General features: G+C 42.5%; 2 protein-coding genes across 4 annotated transcripts in view; both read left to right on the top strand.

Annotated features, from left to right (window-relative positions):
- The window catches only part of LOC117344609 (protein ELYS-like), a 49,659-nt gene extending 47,937 nt beyond the window's left edge, over nucleotides 1–1,722 (top strand). For all 3 annotated transcript variants that reach the window (XM_033907420.1, XM_033907418.1, XM_033907419.1), the window contains exon 39: nucleotides 29–1,722. In XM_033907420.1, coding sequence (XP_033763311.1) covers nucleotides 29–224 — 196 coding nt within the window. In that variant the 3' untranslated portion in view covers nucleotides 225–1,722. The remainder of the gene's footprint in view (nucleotides 1–28) is intronic.
- A 13,102-nt stretch (nucleotides 1,723–14,824) lies between these two features.
- Nucleotides 14,825–15,419, top strand: part of LOC117314740 — a gene marked incomplete in the record, with an annotated part of 896,274 nt that continues 895,679 nt past the window's right edge. The window contains 1 exon segment of the mRNA XM_033868831.1: nucleotides 14,825–15,058.

Here is a 15,419-nt window from a genome sequence, read left to right as displayed (position 1 = left end):
GATATCACAAAGTTGGTTTGTGTTACAGCAGGAAGAAAGCGATGGAAGAAGAGACAATTGTATTGGTCAGTCCAATCAAAGAGGAACAAGATCGGGCACCGCGCCGAATACTTACACGCCAACGAGCTAAGAAAGAGGACGTGGTTCCCACTAAAACACTCCGCGGATCTGAACCGGCCAAGGCATCACGGCTCCGGAGCAAAAGAAAGCCAGTCAAACTGTGATATGATCACTAAGAAACGTTATACAGAATTAGGTCTCGTAGTGATTGACAGAGTCAGGGTTCTTCAAACTAATTAGCTTGTTAATTATTGGGCAAACCGTGTAATGTGTTCAAGTCATGTCTGTGTTACTGGAAAACGTCATCAAAGTTTGATAATTAGGGGTCAGGTGTCAAAAAGCCATCAAAGGAGGGGTAGTAGCGGATATTTCTTTTTAAAAAAGAAGTTTCTTTGTAAAATGTGCAATAAATCCCAAAATATTGAATGAATTGCTCAAGGACTGACCCTCCTATAGCTGTAGATCCTTAAGACAAAGAAGTATGTAACGTTAACAATGAGGTGTTAAATTTGTATGTGTAAATCTGCATGAAAAAGACAATTTTGAATTTATACAGTGTATACATAAGGCATTTACTGTGATTTTATTTTTGTGGGAAAATATTCTTTTTGTTTAATTCTCATTCATGAATTAAAATCTTATCAAAAAAAATTGATAGCAACCATCAACATTTTTATAGCATAGCTGTGGATTAACTATTAAATTAGACCTATGGCATTATTCACAGATTAAATACGACACTGTCCATGAAGTAAATATATTGGAACTTTTGGTGAAAGGTTTCGGTAACTTTGCCTAATAACAGAGTTGCAGTACTGTAATAACAGCTCCACCGCTGGACATGCTATCTCACAAAGTTTAGTATGTTGTTAATCAGGAAGGACTGAACAGTGTGCAATATCTGAACTTGTGAACTCTTATTATGTAAAAGGGGAAATAACAACGGGAAAAAAACAATTTGATCCGGTAATGGCGGTATATTCCAGTGAAATGGCACAACCATACAACTGAATTTCAAGCTATGTTGGACGATTTCAATGAAGAAATGGTATGTACTGAGTGTGTACAGTGTCCGTCAAATTGATGGGACATATCAATGTGTGCTTAAACTCCAGCTGTTGAAAAGCCTTCGAGCTAAATCTGGATGTTCAAGTATTTAGAATTATGCTGTAGGTAAGAAAATCCGACTTCCTCAGCTCTGTGATATGTGGATTCTAGCGGGAATAATGCACTGGGTATGTACTGGAACAGATTTGAAAGTTGAACTTTCTAAAGATGGTGACTCAAAAACCTCGGTTAAATGATTGGAGGGAGCAGGAATGCCCGTCATCTGTGTGTAGTAGATACTGCTGCAAGAATCGGCACAGAATCAATTGGTGGCTTTTGGACAAGTTAATTACAAAATATTTCCAGTTGGAATAATTCTTTTGTCCAGATGGATCGTTTTGTGACACAAGTGATGAAATATATTGGTTTGCCATTCCAGAGGAAATAAGATTGTTTATTTAAACATTGTTTTGTAAGGCTTATGTTTTAAATTATCACTCCGTCTGTGAGAACAAGAAATATTGAAGGTTTGTGAACAGAAGGTTCATTATTTCATAATGCATGTCAAAGTGTATCATTTGATTGGTGTCAATAATAAAGCTTATCACAATCATACAACATGTTCTGGCTAGTGAATAACTTATCACAACCATACGACATGTTCTGACTGGTGAATTACTTATCACAATCATACGACATGTTCTGGCTGGTGAATTACTTATCACAATCATACGACATGTTCTGTCTGGTGAATTACTTATCACAATCATACGACATGTTCTGTCTGGTGAATTACTTATCACAATCATACGACATGTTCTGGCTGGTGAATTATCACAATCATACGACATGTTCTGGCTGGTGAATTACTTATCACAAACATACGACATGTTCTGGCTGGTGAATTACTTATCACAATCATACGACATGTTCTGGCTGGTGAATAACTTATCACAATCATACGACATGTTCTGGCTGGTGAATTACTTATCACAATCATACGACATGTTCTGGCTGGTGAATTACTTATCACAATCATACGACATGTGCTGGCTGGTGAATTATCACAATCATACGACATGTTCTGGCTGGTGAATTACTTATCACAAACATACGACATGTTCTGGCTGGTGAATTACTTATCACAAACATACAACATGTTCTGGCTGGTGAATTACTTATCACAATCATACGACATGTTCTGGCTGGTGAATTACTTATCACAATCATACGACATGTTCTGGCTGGTGAATTACTTATCACAATCATACGACATGTGCTGGCTGGTGAATTATCACAATCATACGACATGTTCTGGCTGGTGAATTACTTATCACAAACATACGACATGTTCTGGCTGGTGAATTACTTATCACAAACATACAACATGTTCTGGCTGGTGAATTACTTATCACAATCATACGACATGTTCTGGCTGGTGAATAACTTATCACAATCATACGACATGTTCTGGCTGGTGAATTACTATATCATTCTGACTGGTGAATTACTTATCACAATCATACGACATGTTCTGTCTGGTGAATTACTTATCACAATCATACGACATGTTCTGGCTGGTGAATTACTTATCACAATCATACGACATGTTCTGGCTGATGAATTACTTATCACAATCATACAACATGTTCTGGCTAGTGAATAACTTATCACAAACATACGACATGTTCTGTCTGGTGAATTACTTATCACAATCATACGACATGTTCTGGCTGGTGAATAACGTATCACAACCATACGACGTGTTCTGGTTGGTGAATTACTTATCACAATCATACGACATGTTCTGGCTGGTGAATTACTTATCACAATCATACGACGTGTTCTGGCTGGTGAATTATCACAATCATACGACATGTTCTGGCTGGTGAATTACTTATCACAATCATACAACATGTTCTGACTGGTGAATTTCACCTTGTCCTATTTCTATCTGTCCTATCTTCACACTCAGTACAATTACAATTGACTCATCCATAGTTGTGCTCATTCAATATTGGGTGGCATTTAAAAACCAAAATGGCTGACAGGCGACGCTCCTGGATTTTGGCAGTCAATATTTGTTATTGATATATGCCAGAAAATTCTTTGCACAAAATCTGGCATACGACCAGCTTATATTGTTCAGCCCCAGGGTACCCTGGCATACGACCAGCTTATATTGTTCAGCCCCAGGGTACCCTGGCATACGACCAGCTTATATTGTTCAGCCCCAGGGTACCCTGTCATACGACCAGCTCATATTGTTCAGCCCCATGGTACCCTTGTATACATATATGGTTAAATCACATTTTAGTTAATTTAAATCAAGTAGTAAATTAAATGATAGATTCTCGAATAAATACAATGGTACAATTTTTCCGAAATGATAGATGTCATTTTGTTGCCAATGTCACAAATGAGGGATAGCCATTGACTTACAGTTCTGATTACTTTTGGTTTAAGAACAGAATAGAATGCCAACAGGATAATTCAAACTCAAAATCAATTAAACAAAGGGAAAATATCGCGTTTCATAGAAACTCCTGGAAAAGTACAAGGATAATAAGATGAGGTGCTCAAGAACAACAGTAAAACACCCATCAAACAAAACTAGGTCAAATCGACGACACCCATCAAACAAAACTAGGTCAAATCGACGACACCCATCAAACAAAACTAGGTCAAATCGACGACACCCATCAAACAAAACTAGGTCAAATCAACGACACCCATCAAACAAAACTAGGTCAAATCGACGACACCCATCAAACAAAACTAGGTCAAATCGACGACACCCATCAAACAAAACTAGGTCAAATCGACAACACCCATCAAACAAAATTAGGTCAAATCTGAGTTTAAGTACAGTCAGGGTGGTGACAACGAAACCACTTGGCATATCAACAAGAATTAAACATGTCCGACTTCATATCACATAAGGAACATTTCCGAATAGTATGATGTCGACCAGCAAACTTGCCCATTGTCTCTGTCAACCTGAATCTCCCAAAATCTTTTAATTTCTATGTCAGTGGCAACATCTTAAACGGGAACTGTGATAGAACAAGCTTGTAAATATTGAATTAACTAGGATGTGTAAACAATGTAGTTATAGCGAATGCAAGGATGTCGATGTTTAGAAATGGACATTTGATTGAAATCCACAGGGTTTATCAGATTGTTTAGTGGAACAAGGACGTATCTCCAACATGGAGTGCCTAAAAGTAAAGGGCCGTATCTCAAATTTATCAATTTTTAGATTTTAATGAATTGCAACTACGAGTGAGATTTTCTTTACATTATATAAATTGAAATGGTCTAATTCTGTTAAAATACTATGTGATTAAAAAGAATTGGACAATTTCCATTGATTTAAAGATCATGTTCTGTAAGAAAAGCTCAGTCTTAATTGTAATCTATCAATTTTAAAGATAACACATCAATAACAACTCGCTCCAAAATTACAATAATAAACCTATATATTAATGTAGACTCTCAACAAAATTACAATAATAAACCTATATATTAATGTAGACTCCCAACAAAATTACAATAATAAACCTATATATTAATGTAGACTCTCAACAAAATTACAATAATAAACCTATATATTAATGTAGACTCAACAAAATTACAATAATAAACCTATATATTAATGTAGACTCTCAACAAAATTACAATAATAAACCTATATATTAATGTAGACTCACTCCTAAATTACAATAATAAACCTATATATTAATGTAGACTCACTCCTAAATTACAATAATAAACCTATATATTAATGTAGACTCACTCCAAAATTACAATAATAAACCTATATACTAAGGTAGACTCACTCAATAAATTACAATAATAAACCTATATATTAATGTAGACTCTCAACAAAATTACAATAATAAACCTATATACTAAGGTAGACTCGCTCAATAAATTACAATAATAAACCTATATATTAAGGTAGACTCACTCCAAAATTACAACAAGAGGCCCATGGGGCCTGTATCGCTCACCTGGTTGGATTTGACCAAATGTCAAAATAATGTTCATGTTCAATTTATTCATACACATACTCTCTAAGGGACTGAAAGACCCTATGGATTATTTTTACAACCTAATTGTGTTTGAAGAAACTAAGTCCCTTAGGGTGGGGAAAGACCCTTGGGCCTCTTAGACTCCGCCCCTCAGGCCCCTGGGTGTTCAGAGTAAAATTTATACAAACTCTGTTTCCCTCCCCCCAAGGATGTTCCTGACCAAATATGGTTCTAATTCATTGATAACTTTATGACTTGTAGCAATTTAAAGACTAATCTCTATTCCCCTATTTGGCCCCGCCCCTCAGGCCCCTGGGGATTCAGAGTAAAAATTTATACAAACTCTGTTCCCCTTCTCCCAATGATAGTTCCTGACCAAATTTGGTTCAAATTCATTCATAACTTTATGACTAGTAGCGATTTAAAGGATTAACCTTATTTCCCCTATTTGGCCCCGCCCCTCAGGCCCCTGAGGGTTCAGAGTAAAAATTTATACAAACTCTGTTCCCCCTTCTCACAAGGATGTTCCTGTTCAAATTCATTCATAACTTTATGACTAGTAGCGATTTAAATGATTAACCCTATTTCCTCTATTTGGCCCCGCCCCTCAGGCCCCTGGGGATTCAGAGTAAAAATTTATACAAACTCTGTTCCCCTTCTCCCAATGATAGTTCCTGACCAAATTTGGTTCAAATTCATTCATAACTTTATGACTAGTAGCGATTTAAAGGATTAACCCTATTTCCCCTATTTGGCCCCGCCCCTCAGGCCCCTGAGGGTTCAGAGTAAAAATTTATACAAACTCGGTTCCCCTTCCCCCAAGGATGTTCCTGACCAAATCTAATTAAAATCCATGAAAAATTTTATGACCAGTAGCGATTTAAGGCTAATCTCTATTCCCCTATTTGGCCCCGCCCCTCAGGCCCCTGGGGATTCAGAGTAAAAATGTATACAAACTCTGTTCCCCTTCTCCCAAGGATGTTCCTGACCAAAGTTTCTAATTCATTCATAACTTTATGACTAGCAGTGATTTAAAAGATTAACCCTATTTCCCCTATTTGGCCGGCTCCTCAGGCCCCTGGGAGTTCAGAGTAAAAATTAATACAAACTCTGTTCACATTCCCCCAAGGATGTTCCTGACCAAATCTAGTTAAAATCCATTAAAAACTTTATGACTAGTAGCGATTTAAAGACTAATATCTATTTCCCCTATTTGGCCCCGCCCCTCAGGCCCCTGGGGGTTCAGAGTAAAAATGTATACAAACTCTGTTCCCCTTCTCCCAAGAATGTTACTGACCAAATTTGGTTCAAATTCATTTATAACTTTATGACTAGTAGCGATTTAAAGGATTAACCCTATTTCCCCTATTGGGCCCCACCCCTAAGGCCCCTGGGGGCCAGACCAACCGTTTATACAAAATTGGTTTCCCTTCACCCAAGGATGTTTCAGACCAAATATGGATCAAATCCCTTTATTCCTACGGAAGAAGAAGGATTTCAAAGAATTTGCTATATTTCCCCTATTGGGCCCCGCCCCTAAGGCCCTGGGAGGTCGACCCACCGTTTATACAAAATTAGTTCCCCTTCACCCAAGGATGCTTCAGACCAAACATGGATCAAATCCCTTTATTCCTGCAGAAGAAGAAGGATTTTAAAGAATATGCTATATTCCCCTATTGGGCCCCACCCCCCAAGCCCCTGGGGGGCCAGACCCACCATTTATACAAAATTGGTTCCCCTTCACCCAAGGATGCTTCAGACCAAACATGGATCAAATCCCTTTATTCCTGCAGAAGAAGAAGGATTTTAAACAAGAGATCCCAGAGGGATCTTGGCGCCCACCATTGAATGATCTTTATAGGTTCTATGTCAGATTGATCTTTTCTCTACTTTTCCCTTCCTCTAAGTCTTACTAATCTGTGTAAATTCAGAAACAGCCCTCTAGTACTTTTCAAACAAGGGGAACCTATATATATAAAATTTAAGATTTAGCGATAATGGCTGTCTGTCGGCCATGTTGTTTTCGGATTGGTCCCAATATGAAAAACTAGGCACTGAGGGGAACCTACATATGAAATTTGAGAAAGATCCCTTCAGTACTTTCTCAGAAATAGCGATAACAAACTTCAATTGTCAAAATCCAAGATGGCTGCCTGTCGGCCATATTGTTTTCTGATTAGTCACAAAATGCAATATGCATAACTAGGCACCGAGGGGAACCTGCAAATGAAATTTCAGAAAGATCCCTTCAGTGCTTTCTGAGAAAACAGCGATAACAAACTTCAATTGTCAAAATCCAAGATGGCTGCCTGTCGGCCATGTTGCTTTCTGTTTAGTCTCAAAATGTAATATGCATAACTAAGCACCGAGGGGAACCTGCATATGAAATTTCAGAAAGATCCCTTCATTACTTTCTGAGAAATAGCGATAACAATCTTCAATTGTCAAAATCCAAGATGGCTGCCTGTCGGCCATGTTGTTTTCTGATCAGTCTCAAAATGCAATATGCATTACTAGGCACCGAGGGGAACCTGCATATGAAATTTGAGAAAGATCCCTTCATTGCTTTCTGAGAAATAGCGATAACAAACTTCAATTGTCAAAATCCAAGATGGCTGTCTGTCGGCCATCTTGTTTTCCGATCGGTCTCAAAATGCAATATGCATAACTAGGAACCAAGAGGAACCTACATATGAAATTTGAGAAAGATCCCTTCAGTACTTTCTGAGAAATAGCGATAACAAACTTCAATTGTCAAAATCCAAGATGGCTGCCTGTCGGCCATCTTGTTTTCCGATTGGTCTCAAAATGCAATATGCATAACTAGGCACCAAGGGGAACCTACATATGAAATTTGAGAAAGATCCCTTCAGTACTTTCTGAGGATTAGCGATAACAAGAATTGTTTACGGACGGACGGACGGACGGAGGGACGGACGGACGGACGGACGGACGGACGGACGGACGGAGGGACGGACCACGGACCACAGACGCAGGGCGATTTGAATAGCCCACCATCTGATGATGGTGGGCTAAAAATATGCTATATTCCCCTATTGGGCCCCACCCCCCAGGTCCCTGGGAGGCTAGACCCACCGTTTATACAAAATTGGTTCCCCTTCACCCAAGGATGCTTCAGACCAAACATGGATCAAATCCTTTTATTCCTGCAGAAGAAGAAGGATTTTAAAGAATATGCAATATTCCCCTATTGGGCCCCACCCCCCAGGCCCCTGGGGGGCCAGACCCACCGTTTATACAAAATTGGTTCCCCTTCACCCAAGGATGCTTCAGACCAAACATGGATCAAATCCTTTTATTCCTGCAGAAGAAGAAGGATTTTAAAGAATATGCAATATTCCCCTATTGGGCCCCACCCCCCAGGCCCCTGGGGGGCCAGACCCACCGTTTATACAAAATTGGTTCCCCTTCACCCAAGGATGTTTCAGACCAAATATGGATCAAATCCCTTCATTTCTACAGCAGAAGAAGGATTTTAAAGAATTTGCTATATTTCCCCTATTGGGTCCCACCCCTCAGGCCCCTGGGAGGCCAGACCCACCGTTTATACAAAATTGGTTCCCCTTCACCCAAGGATGCTTCAGACCAAACTTGGATCAAATCCCTTCATTTCTACAGCAGAAGAAGGATTTCAAAGAATTTGCTATATTTCCCCTATTGGGTCCCACCCCTCAGGCCCCTGGGAGGCCAGACCCACCGTTTATACAAATTGGTTCCCCTTCACCCAAGGATGCTTCAGACCAAACATGGATCAAATCCCTTTATTCCTGCAGAAGAAGAAGGATTTTAAAGAATATGCAATATTCCCCTATTGGGCCCCATCCCCCCAGGCCCCTGGGGGGCCAGACCCACCGTTTATACAAAATTGGTTCCCCTTCACCCAAGGAGGCTTCAGACCAAATATGAATCAAATCCCTTCATTTCTACAGAAGAAGAAGGATTTTAAAGAATTTGCTATATTTCCCCTATTGGGCCCCACCCCTACGGCCCCTGGGGGGCCAGACCCACCGTTTATACAAAATTGGTTCCCCTTCACCCAAGGATGTTTAGACCAAATATGGATCAAATCCCTTTATTCCTACAGAAGAAGAAGGATTTCAAAGAATTTGCTATATTTCCCCTATTGGGCCCCGCCCCTCAGGCCCCTAGGAGGCCAGACCCACCGTTTATACAAAATTGGTTCCCCTTCACCCAAGGATGCTTCAGACCAAACATGGATCAAATCCCTTTATTCCTGCAGAAGAAGAAGGATTTTAAAGAATATGCAATATTCCCCTATTGGGCCCCACCCCCCAGGCCCCTGGGGGGCCAGACCCACCGTTTATACAAAATTGGTTCCCCTTCACCCAAGGATGCTTCAAACCAAATATGAATCAAATCCCTTCATTTCTACAGAAGAAGAAGGATTTTAAAGAATTTGCTATATTTCTCCTATCGGGCCCCACCCCTAAGGCCCCTGGGGGGCCAGACCCACCGTTTATACAAAACTGGTTCCCCTTCACCCAAGGAGGCTTCAGACCAAATATGAATCAAATCCCTTCATTTCTACAGAAGAAGAAGGATTTTGAAGAATTTGCTATATTTCCCCTATTGGACCCCGCCCCTAAGGCCCCTGGGGGGCCAGACCCACCGTTTATACAAAACTGGTTCCCCTTCACCCAAGGAGGCTTCAGACCAAATATGAATCAAATCCCTTCATTTCTACAGAAGAAGAAGGATTTTGAAGAATTTGCTATATTTTCCCTATTGGGCCCCGCCCCCTAAGGCCCCTGGGGGGCCAGACCCACCGTTTATACAAATTTGGTTCCCCTTCATCCAAGGATGCTTCAGACCAAATATGAATCAAATCCCTTTATTTCTACAGAAGAAGAAGGATTTTGAAGAATTTGCTATATTTTCCCTATTGGGCCCCGCCCCTAAGGCCCCTGGGGGGACAGACCCACCGTTTATACAAAATTGGTTCCCCTTCATCCAAGGATGCTTCAGACCAAATATGAATCAAATCCCTTCATTTCTACAGAAGAAGAAGGATTTTGAAGAATTTGCTATATTTTCCCTATTGGGCCCCGCCCCTAAGGCCCCTGGGGGGACAGACCCACCGTTTATACAAAATTGGTTCCCCTTCACCCAAGGATGCTTCAGACCAAATTTGGTCAAAATCCACTGAGTAGTTTAGGACTAGTAGCGATTTAAAGGAAAAGTTGACGGACGGACGACGGACGGACGACGGACGCTGCGCCATGCCATAAGCTCACTGGCCCTTCGGGCCAGGTGAGCTAATAATAAACCTTTATATTAATGTAGACTCACTCAATAAATTACAATAATAAACCTATATATTAAGGTAGACTCACTCAATAAATTACAATAATAAACCTATATATTAATGTAGACTCACTCCAAAATTACAATAATAAACCTTTATACTAAGGTAGACTCACTCAATAAATTACAATATTAAACCTATATATTAATTTACACTCGCAACAAAATTACAATATTAAACCTATATATTAATTTACACTCGCAACAAAATTACAACACTGAATTTCCCCTGCGATGTCACGATTTTCCTTGGGGAAGAATTAACATTAGTATTTATGTTAGGAAATCCCATTTTTGACTCTTTAGAATTAGAAGCCAGTTGGATGTATGTACAGGTTGATCGTGACTGACCCCAATGTTGTCAAAAAGCGAATTGAAATCCTTTGTAGACTGAATGACTCTGTGTATACCCAGTACTCCTATTGTTTAATTCTGAATGACAATACACCAGAAGCTATCAGTGTCTGTCGCGTGTCGAGATCTAACTGACGTGGTTGTATTGTGTTAATGTCAGAGTGATATGGCCTTAGAATAAACAATAAAACGTTTATAACAAATGTACCAAGATGTGTCCTGTGACTTACTAACAATAACTATGGGATGTTTTAGGATCGTACGTCACTGGAAAGTCCACAATGTCACCTGTTTGTTTGTACTAGCACAGGGACTATTGGATGAGATGAACCTACATCTCTGTAACTTCCTCCATATCCCCTACATCTCTGGGACTCCCTCCATAGCCCCTACATCTCTGTAACTCTCTCCATAGTCCCCTACACCTCTGTAACTCCCTCCATAGCCCCTACATCTCTGTAACTCCCTCCATAGCCACCTACACCTCTGTAACTCCCTCCATAGCCACCTACACCTCTGTGACTCCCTTCATAGCCCCTACACCTCTGTAACTCCCTCCATAGTCCCTACACCTCTGTGACTCCCTTCATAGCCCCTACACCTCTATAACTCCCTCCATAGTCCCTACACCTCTGTAACTCCCTCCATCGCCCCTACATCTCTGTAACTCCCTCCATAGCCCCTACACCTCTGTAAATCCCTCCATAGTCCCTACACCTCTGTGACTCCCTTCATAGCCCCTACATCTCTGTAACTCCCTCCATAGCCCCTACACCTCTGTAACTCCCTCCATAGCCCCTACACCTCTGTAACTCCCTCCATAGCCCCTACACCTCTGTAACTCCCTCCATAGCCCCTACACCTCTGTAACTCCCTCCATATCCCCTACACCCTCTGTAACTCCCTCCATAGCCCTACACCTCTGTAACTCCCTCCATAGCCCCTACACCTCTGTAACTCCCTCCATAGCCCCTACACCTCTGTAACTCCCTCCATAGCCCCTACACCTCTGTAACTCCCTCCATAGCCCCTACACTTCTGTAACTCCCTCCATAGCCCCTACACCTCTGTAACTCCCTCCATAGCCCCTACACCTCTGTAACTCCCTTCATAGTCCCCTACACCTCTGTAACTCCCTCCATAGCCCCTACACCTCTGTGACTCCTTCCATAGCCTCCACACCTCTGTAACTCCCTCCATAGCCCCTACATCTCTGTAACTCCCTCCATAGCCCCTACACCTCTGTAACTCCCTCAATAGCCCCTACACTCTGTAACTCCCTTCATAGTCCCCTACACCTCTGTAACTCCCTTCATAGCCCCTACACCTCTGTGACTCCCTTCATAGCCCCCTACACCTCTGTAACTCCCTCCATAGCCACCTACACCTCTGTAACAGCCTCCATAGCCCCTACCACTCTGTATCGCCCTTCATAGTCCCCTACACCTCTGTAACTCCCTCTCCATAGTCCCCTACACCTCTGTAACTCCCTCCATAGCCCCCTACACCTAGGTAACCCCCTCCATAGCCCCCTACACCCCTGTAACTCCCTCCATAGTCCCCTACAACTCTGTAACTCCCTCCATAGCCCCTACAACTCTGTATCGCCCTTCATAGTCCCCTATACCTCTGTAACTCCCTCTCCATTGTCCCCTACACCTCTGTAACCCCCTCCATAGTCCCCTACACCTCTGTAACTCCCTCCATAGCCCCTACACCTCTGTAACTCCGTCTATAGCCCCTACACCTCTGTAACTCCCTCCATAGCCCCTACACCTCTGTAACTCTCCTCCATAGCCCCTACACCTCTGTAACTCCCTCCATAGCCCCTACACCTCTGTAACTCCCTCCATAGCCCCTACACCTCTGTAACTCCCTCCATAGTCCCTACACCTCTGTGACTCCCTTCATAGCCCCTACACCTCTGTAACTCCCTCCATAGTCCCCTACACCTCTGTAACTCCCTCCATAGCCCCTACATCTCTGTAACTCCCTCCATAGCCCTACACCTCTGTAACTCCCTCCATAGCCCCTACACCTCTGTAACTCCCTCTATAGCCCCTACACCTCTGTAACTCCCTCCATAGCCCCTACACCTCTGTAACTCCCTCCATAGCCCCTACACCTCTGTAACTCCCTCCATAGCCCCTACACCTCTGTAACTCCCTTCATAGACCTACACCTCTGTGACTCCCTTCATAGCCCCCTACACCTCTGTAACTCCCTCCATAGCCACCTATACCTCTGTAACAGCCCTCCATAGCCCCTACCACTCTGTATCGCCCTTCATAGTCCCCTACACCTCTGTAACTCCCTCCATAGCCCCTACACCTCTGTAACTCCCTCCATAGCCCCTACACCTCTGTAACTCCCTCCATAGCCCCTACACCTCTGTAACTCCCTCCATAGCCCCTACACCTCTGTAACTCCCTCATAGCCCCTACACCTCTGTAACTCCCTTCCATAGCCCCTACACCTCTGTAACTCCCTCCATAGCCCCTACACCCTCTGTAACTCCCCTCCATAGCCCCTACACCTCTGTAACTCCCTCCATAGCCCCTACACCTCTGTAACTCCCTCCATAGCCCCTACACCTCTGTAACTCCCTCATATCCCCTACACCTCTGTAACTCCCTCCATAGCCCCTACACCTCTGTAACTCCCTCCATAGCCCCTACACCTCTGTAACTCCCTCCATAGCCCCTACACCTCTGTAACTCCCTCATAGCCCCTACACCTCTGTAACTCCCTCCATAGCCCCTACACCTCTGTAACTCCCTCCATAGCCCCTACACCTCTGTAACTCCCTCCATAGCCCCTACACCTCTGTAACTCCCTCCATAGCCCCTACACCTCTGTAACTCCCTCCATAGCCCCTACACCTCTGCCACACTCTCCCCTCCATAGCCCCTACAACTCTGTAACGCCCTCCATAGTCCCCTACACCTCTGTAACTCCTCCATAGTCCCCTACACCTCTGTAACCCCCTCCATAGCCCCTACACCTCTGTAACTCCCTCCATAGCCCCTACATCTCTGTAACTCCCTCCATAGCCCCTACACCTCTGTAACTCCCTCCATAGCCCCTACACCTCTGTAACTCCCTCCATAGCCCCTACACCTCTGTAACTCCCTCCATAGCCCCTACACCTCTGTAACTCCCTCCATAGTCCCCCTACACCTCTGTAACTCCCTCCATAGCCCCTACACCTCTGTAACTCCCTCCATAGCCCCTACACCTCTGTAACTCCCTCCATAGCCCCTACACCTCTGTAACTCCCTCCATAGCCCCTACACCTCTGTAACTCCCTCCATAGCCCCTACACCTCTGTAACTCCCTCCATAGCCCCTACACCTCTGCCACACTCTCCCCACCATAGCCCCTACCTCTATGTCACACCTTCTCCTCCATAACCCCTATCCCTGTCTGACCTTTCCCCTCAATATTGCCCCTTCCCCCAGTCACACTCTCCCCTTCCATAGCCCCTACCTCTATGTCACACCTTCTCCTCCATAGCCCCTATCCCTGTCAGACCTTTCCCCTAAATATAGCCCCTTCTCCCCGTCACACTCTCCCCTTCCATAGCCCCTTTCTATCAAGGTTCCTTACTCATATGTGGTATGTAATCAGTGGATACCATCAGAAGACCAATTTAAAAACCTGTGGATTGAATTACTCTACGTGTATCCTCCGATCCAATTGTGTAACTCTGAATAGAATACAACTTGTATAAAGAAAGCCCTGTCTTACTTCTTATTGCCAGTCAGTCGAGCGTGTATGATTGTAGTATTGTGTTACATGTTATGGTGGTTTGGGTTCTAAAATACAGATAGATTATATATAACTTGAAAATCCTCAATGTATGTTTAATTATATAAGTGACGTGTTAGAAAGATATGTCACATGACAAATACACAAATAACTATTGGTTGTCTTAAGATCATACGTCACTGGAAAGTCCACCATATCTTCATAACACCAGTGTTTACAGCACTAACACAAGAACTTGTTGGATGATTATGAGATACCTATGTCCTCCTGTGTATAAAGAGATTCGCTACTGGACATTTGTCTTAAATAGAATTGTTGACTAATTTTGCTGTCTGTGTGTGCATAATTGACATTTTGGAGTTCTACATTAAATTGTCAGCAACTAGACTTCAACTACCTGTACTGTAAAGAAGAATCTAATCCGTGAAGTTGACTTGTTTTAGGTAGGTATTACACAGTTTATCAGTATTTTGATTGGAATTAAGAACATATTTACATATTTGTGACCAGACTATTTATAACTAAACCCCCATGTGTATCACTGATATAGTATGTATCACCACTGTATGCTCTCTCAAGGTAAATCAATTTACTTATTGATCCCCCACTTCACTCAGGTTCTGTCAACATTACTGGGAAGTGAAGTGGTCTCTCAATACAGGTTCTGTTAACATAACTGGGAGATGAAGTGGTCTCTAAACACAGGTTCTGTCAACATAACTAGGAGATTAAGTGGTCTCTAAACACAGGTTCTGTCAACATTACTTGGAGAATAAGTGATCTCTCAATACAGGTTCTGTCAAC

This window comes from Pecten maximus, chromosome 16 (genome assembly GCF_902652985.1).
Source record: "Pecten maximus chromosome 16, xPecMax1.1, whole genome shotgun sequence".
In the NCBI taxonomy this organism is placed as follows: domain Eukaryota; kingdom Metazoa; phylum Mollusca; class Bivalvia; order Pectinida; family Pectinidae; genus Pecten; species Pecten maximus.
The sequence above is the reverse complement of the archived record's forward strand: the minus strand, read 5'-3'. Positions and strand labels throughout refer to the sequence as shown.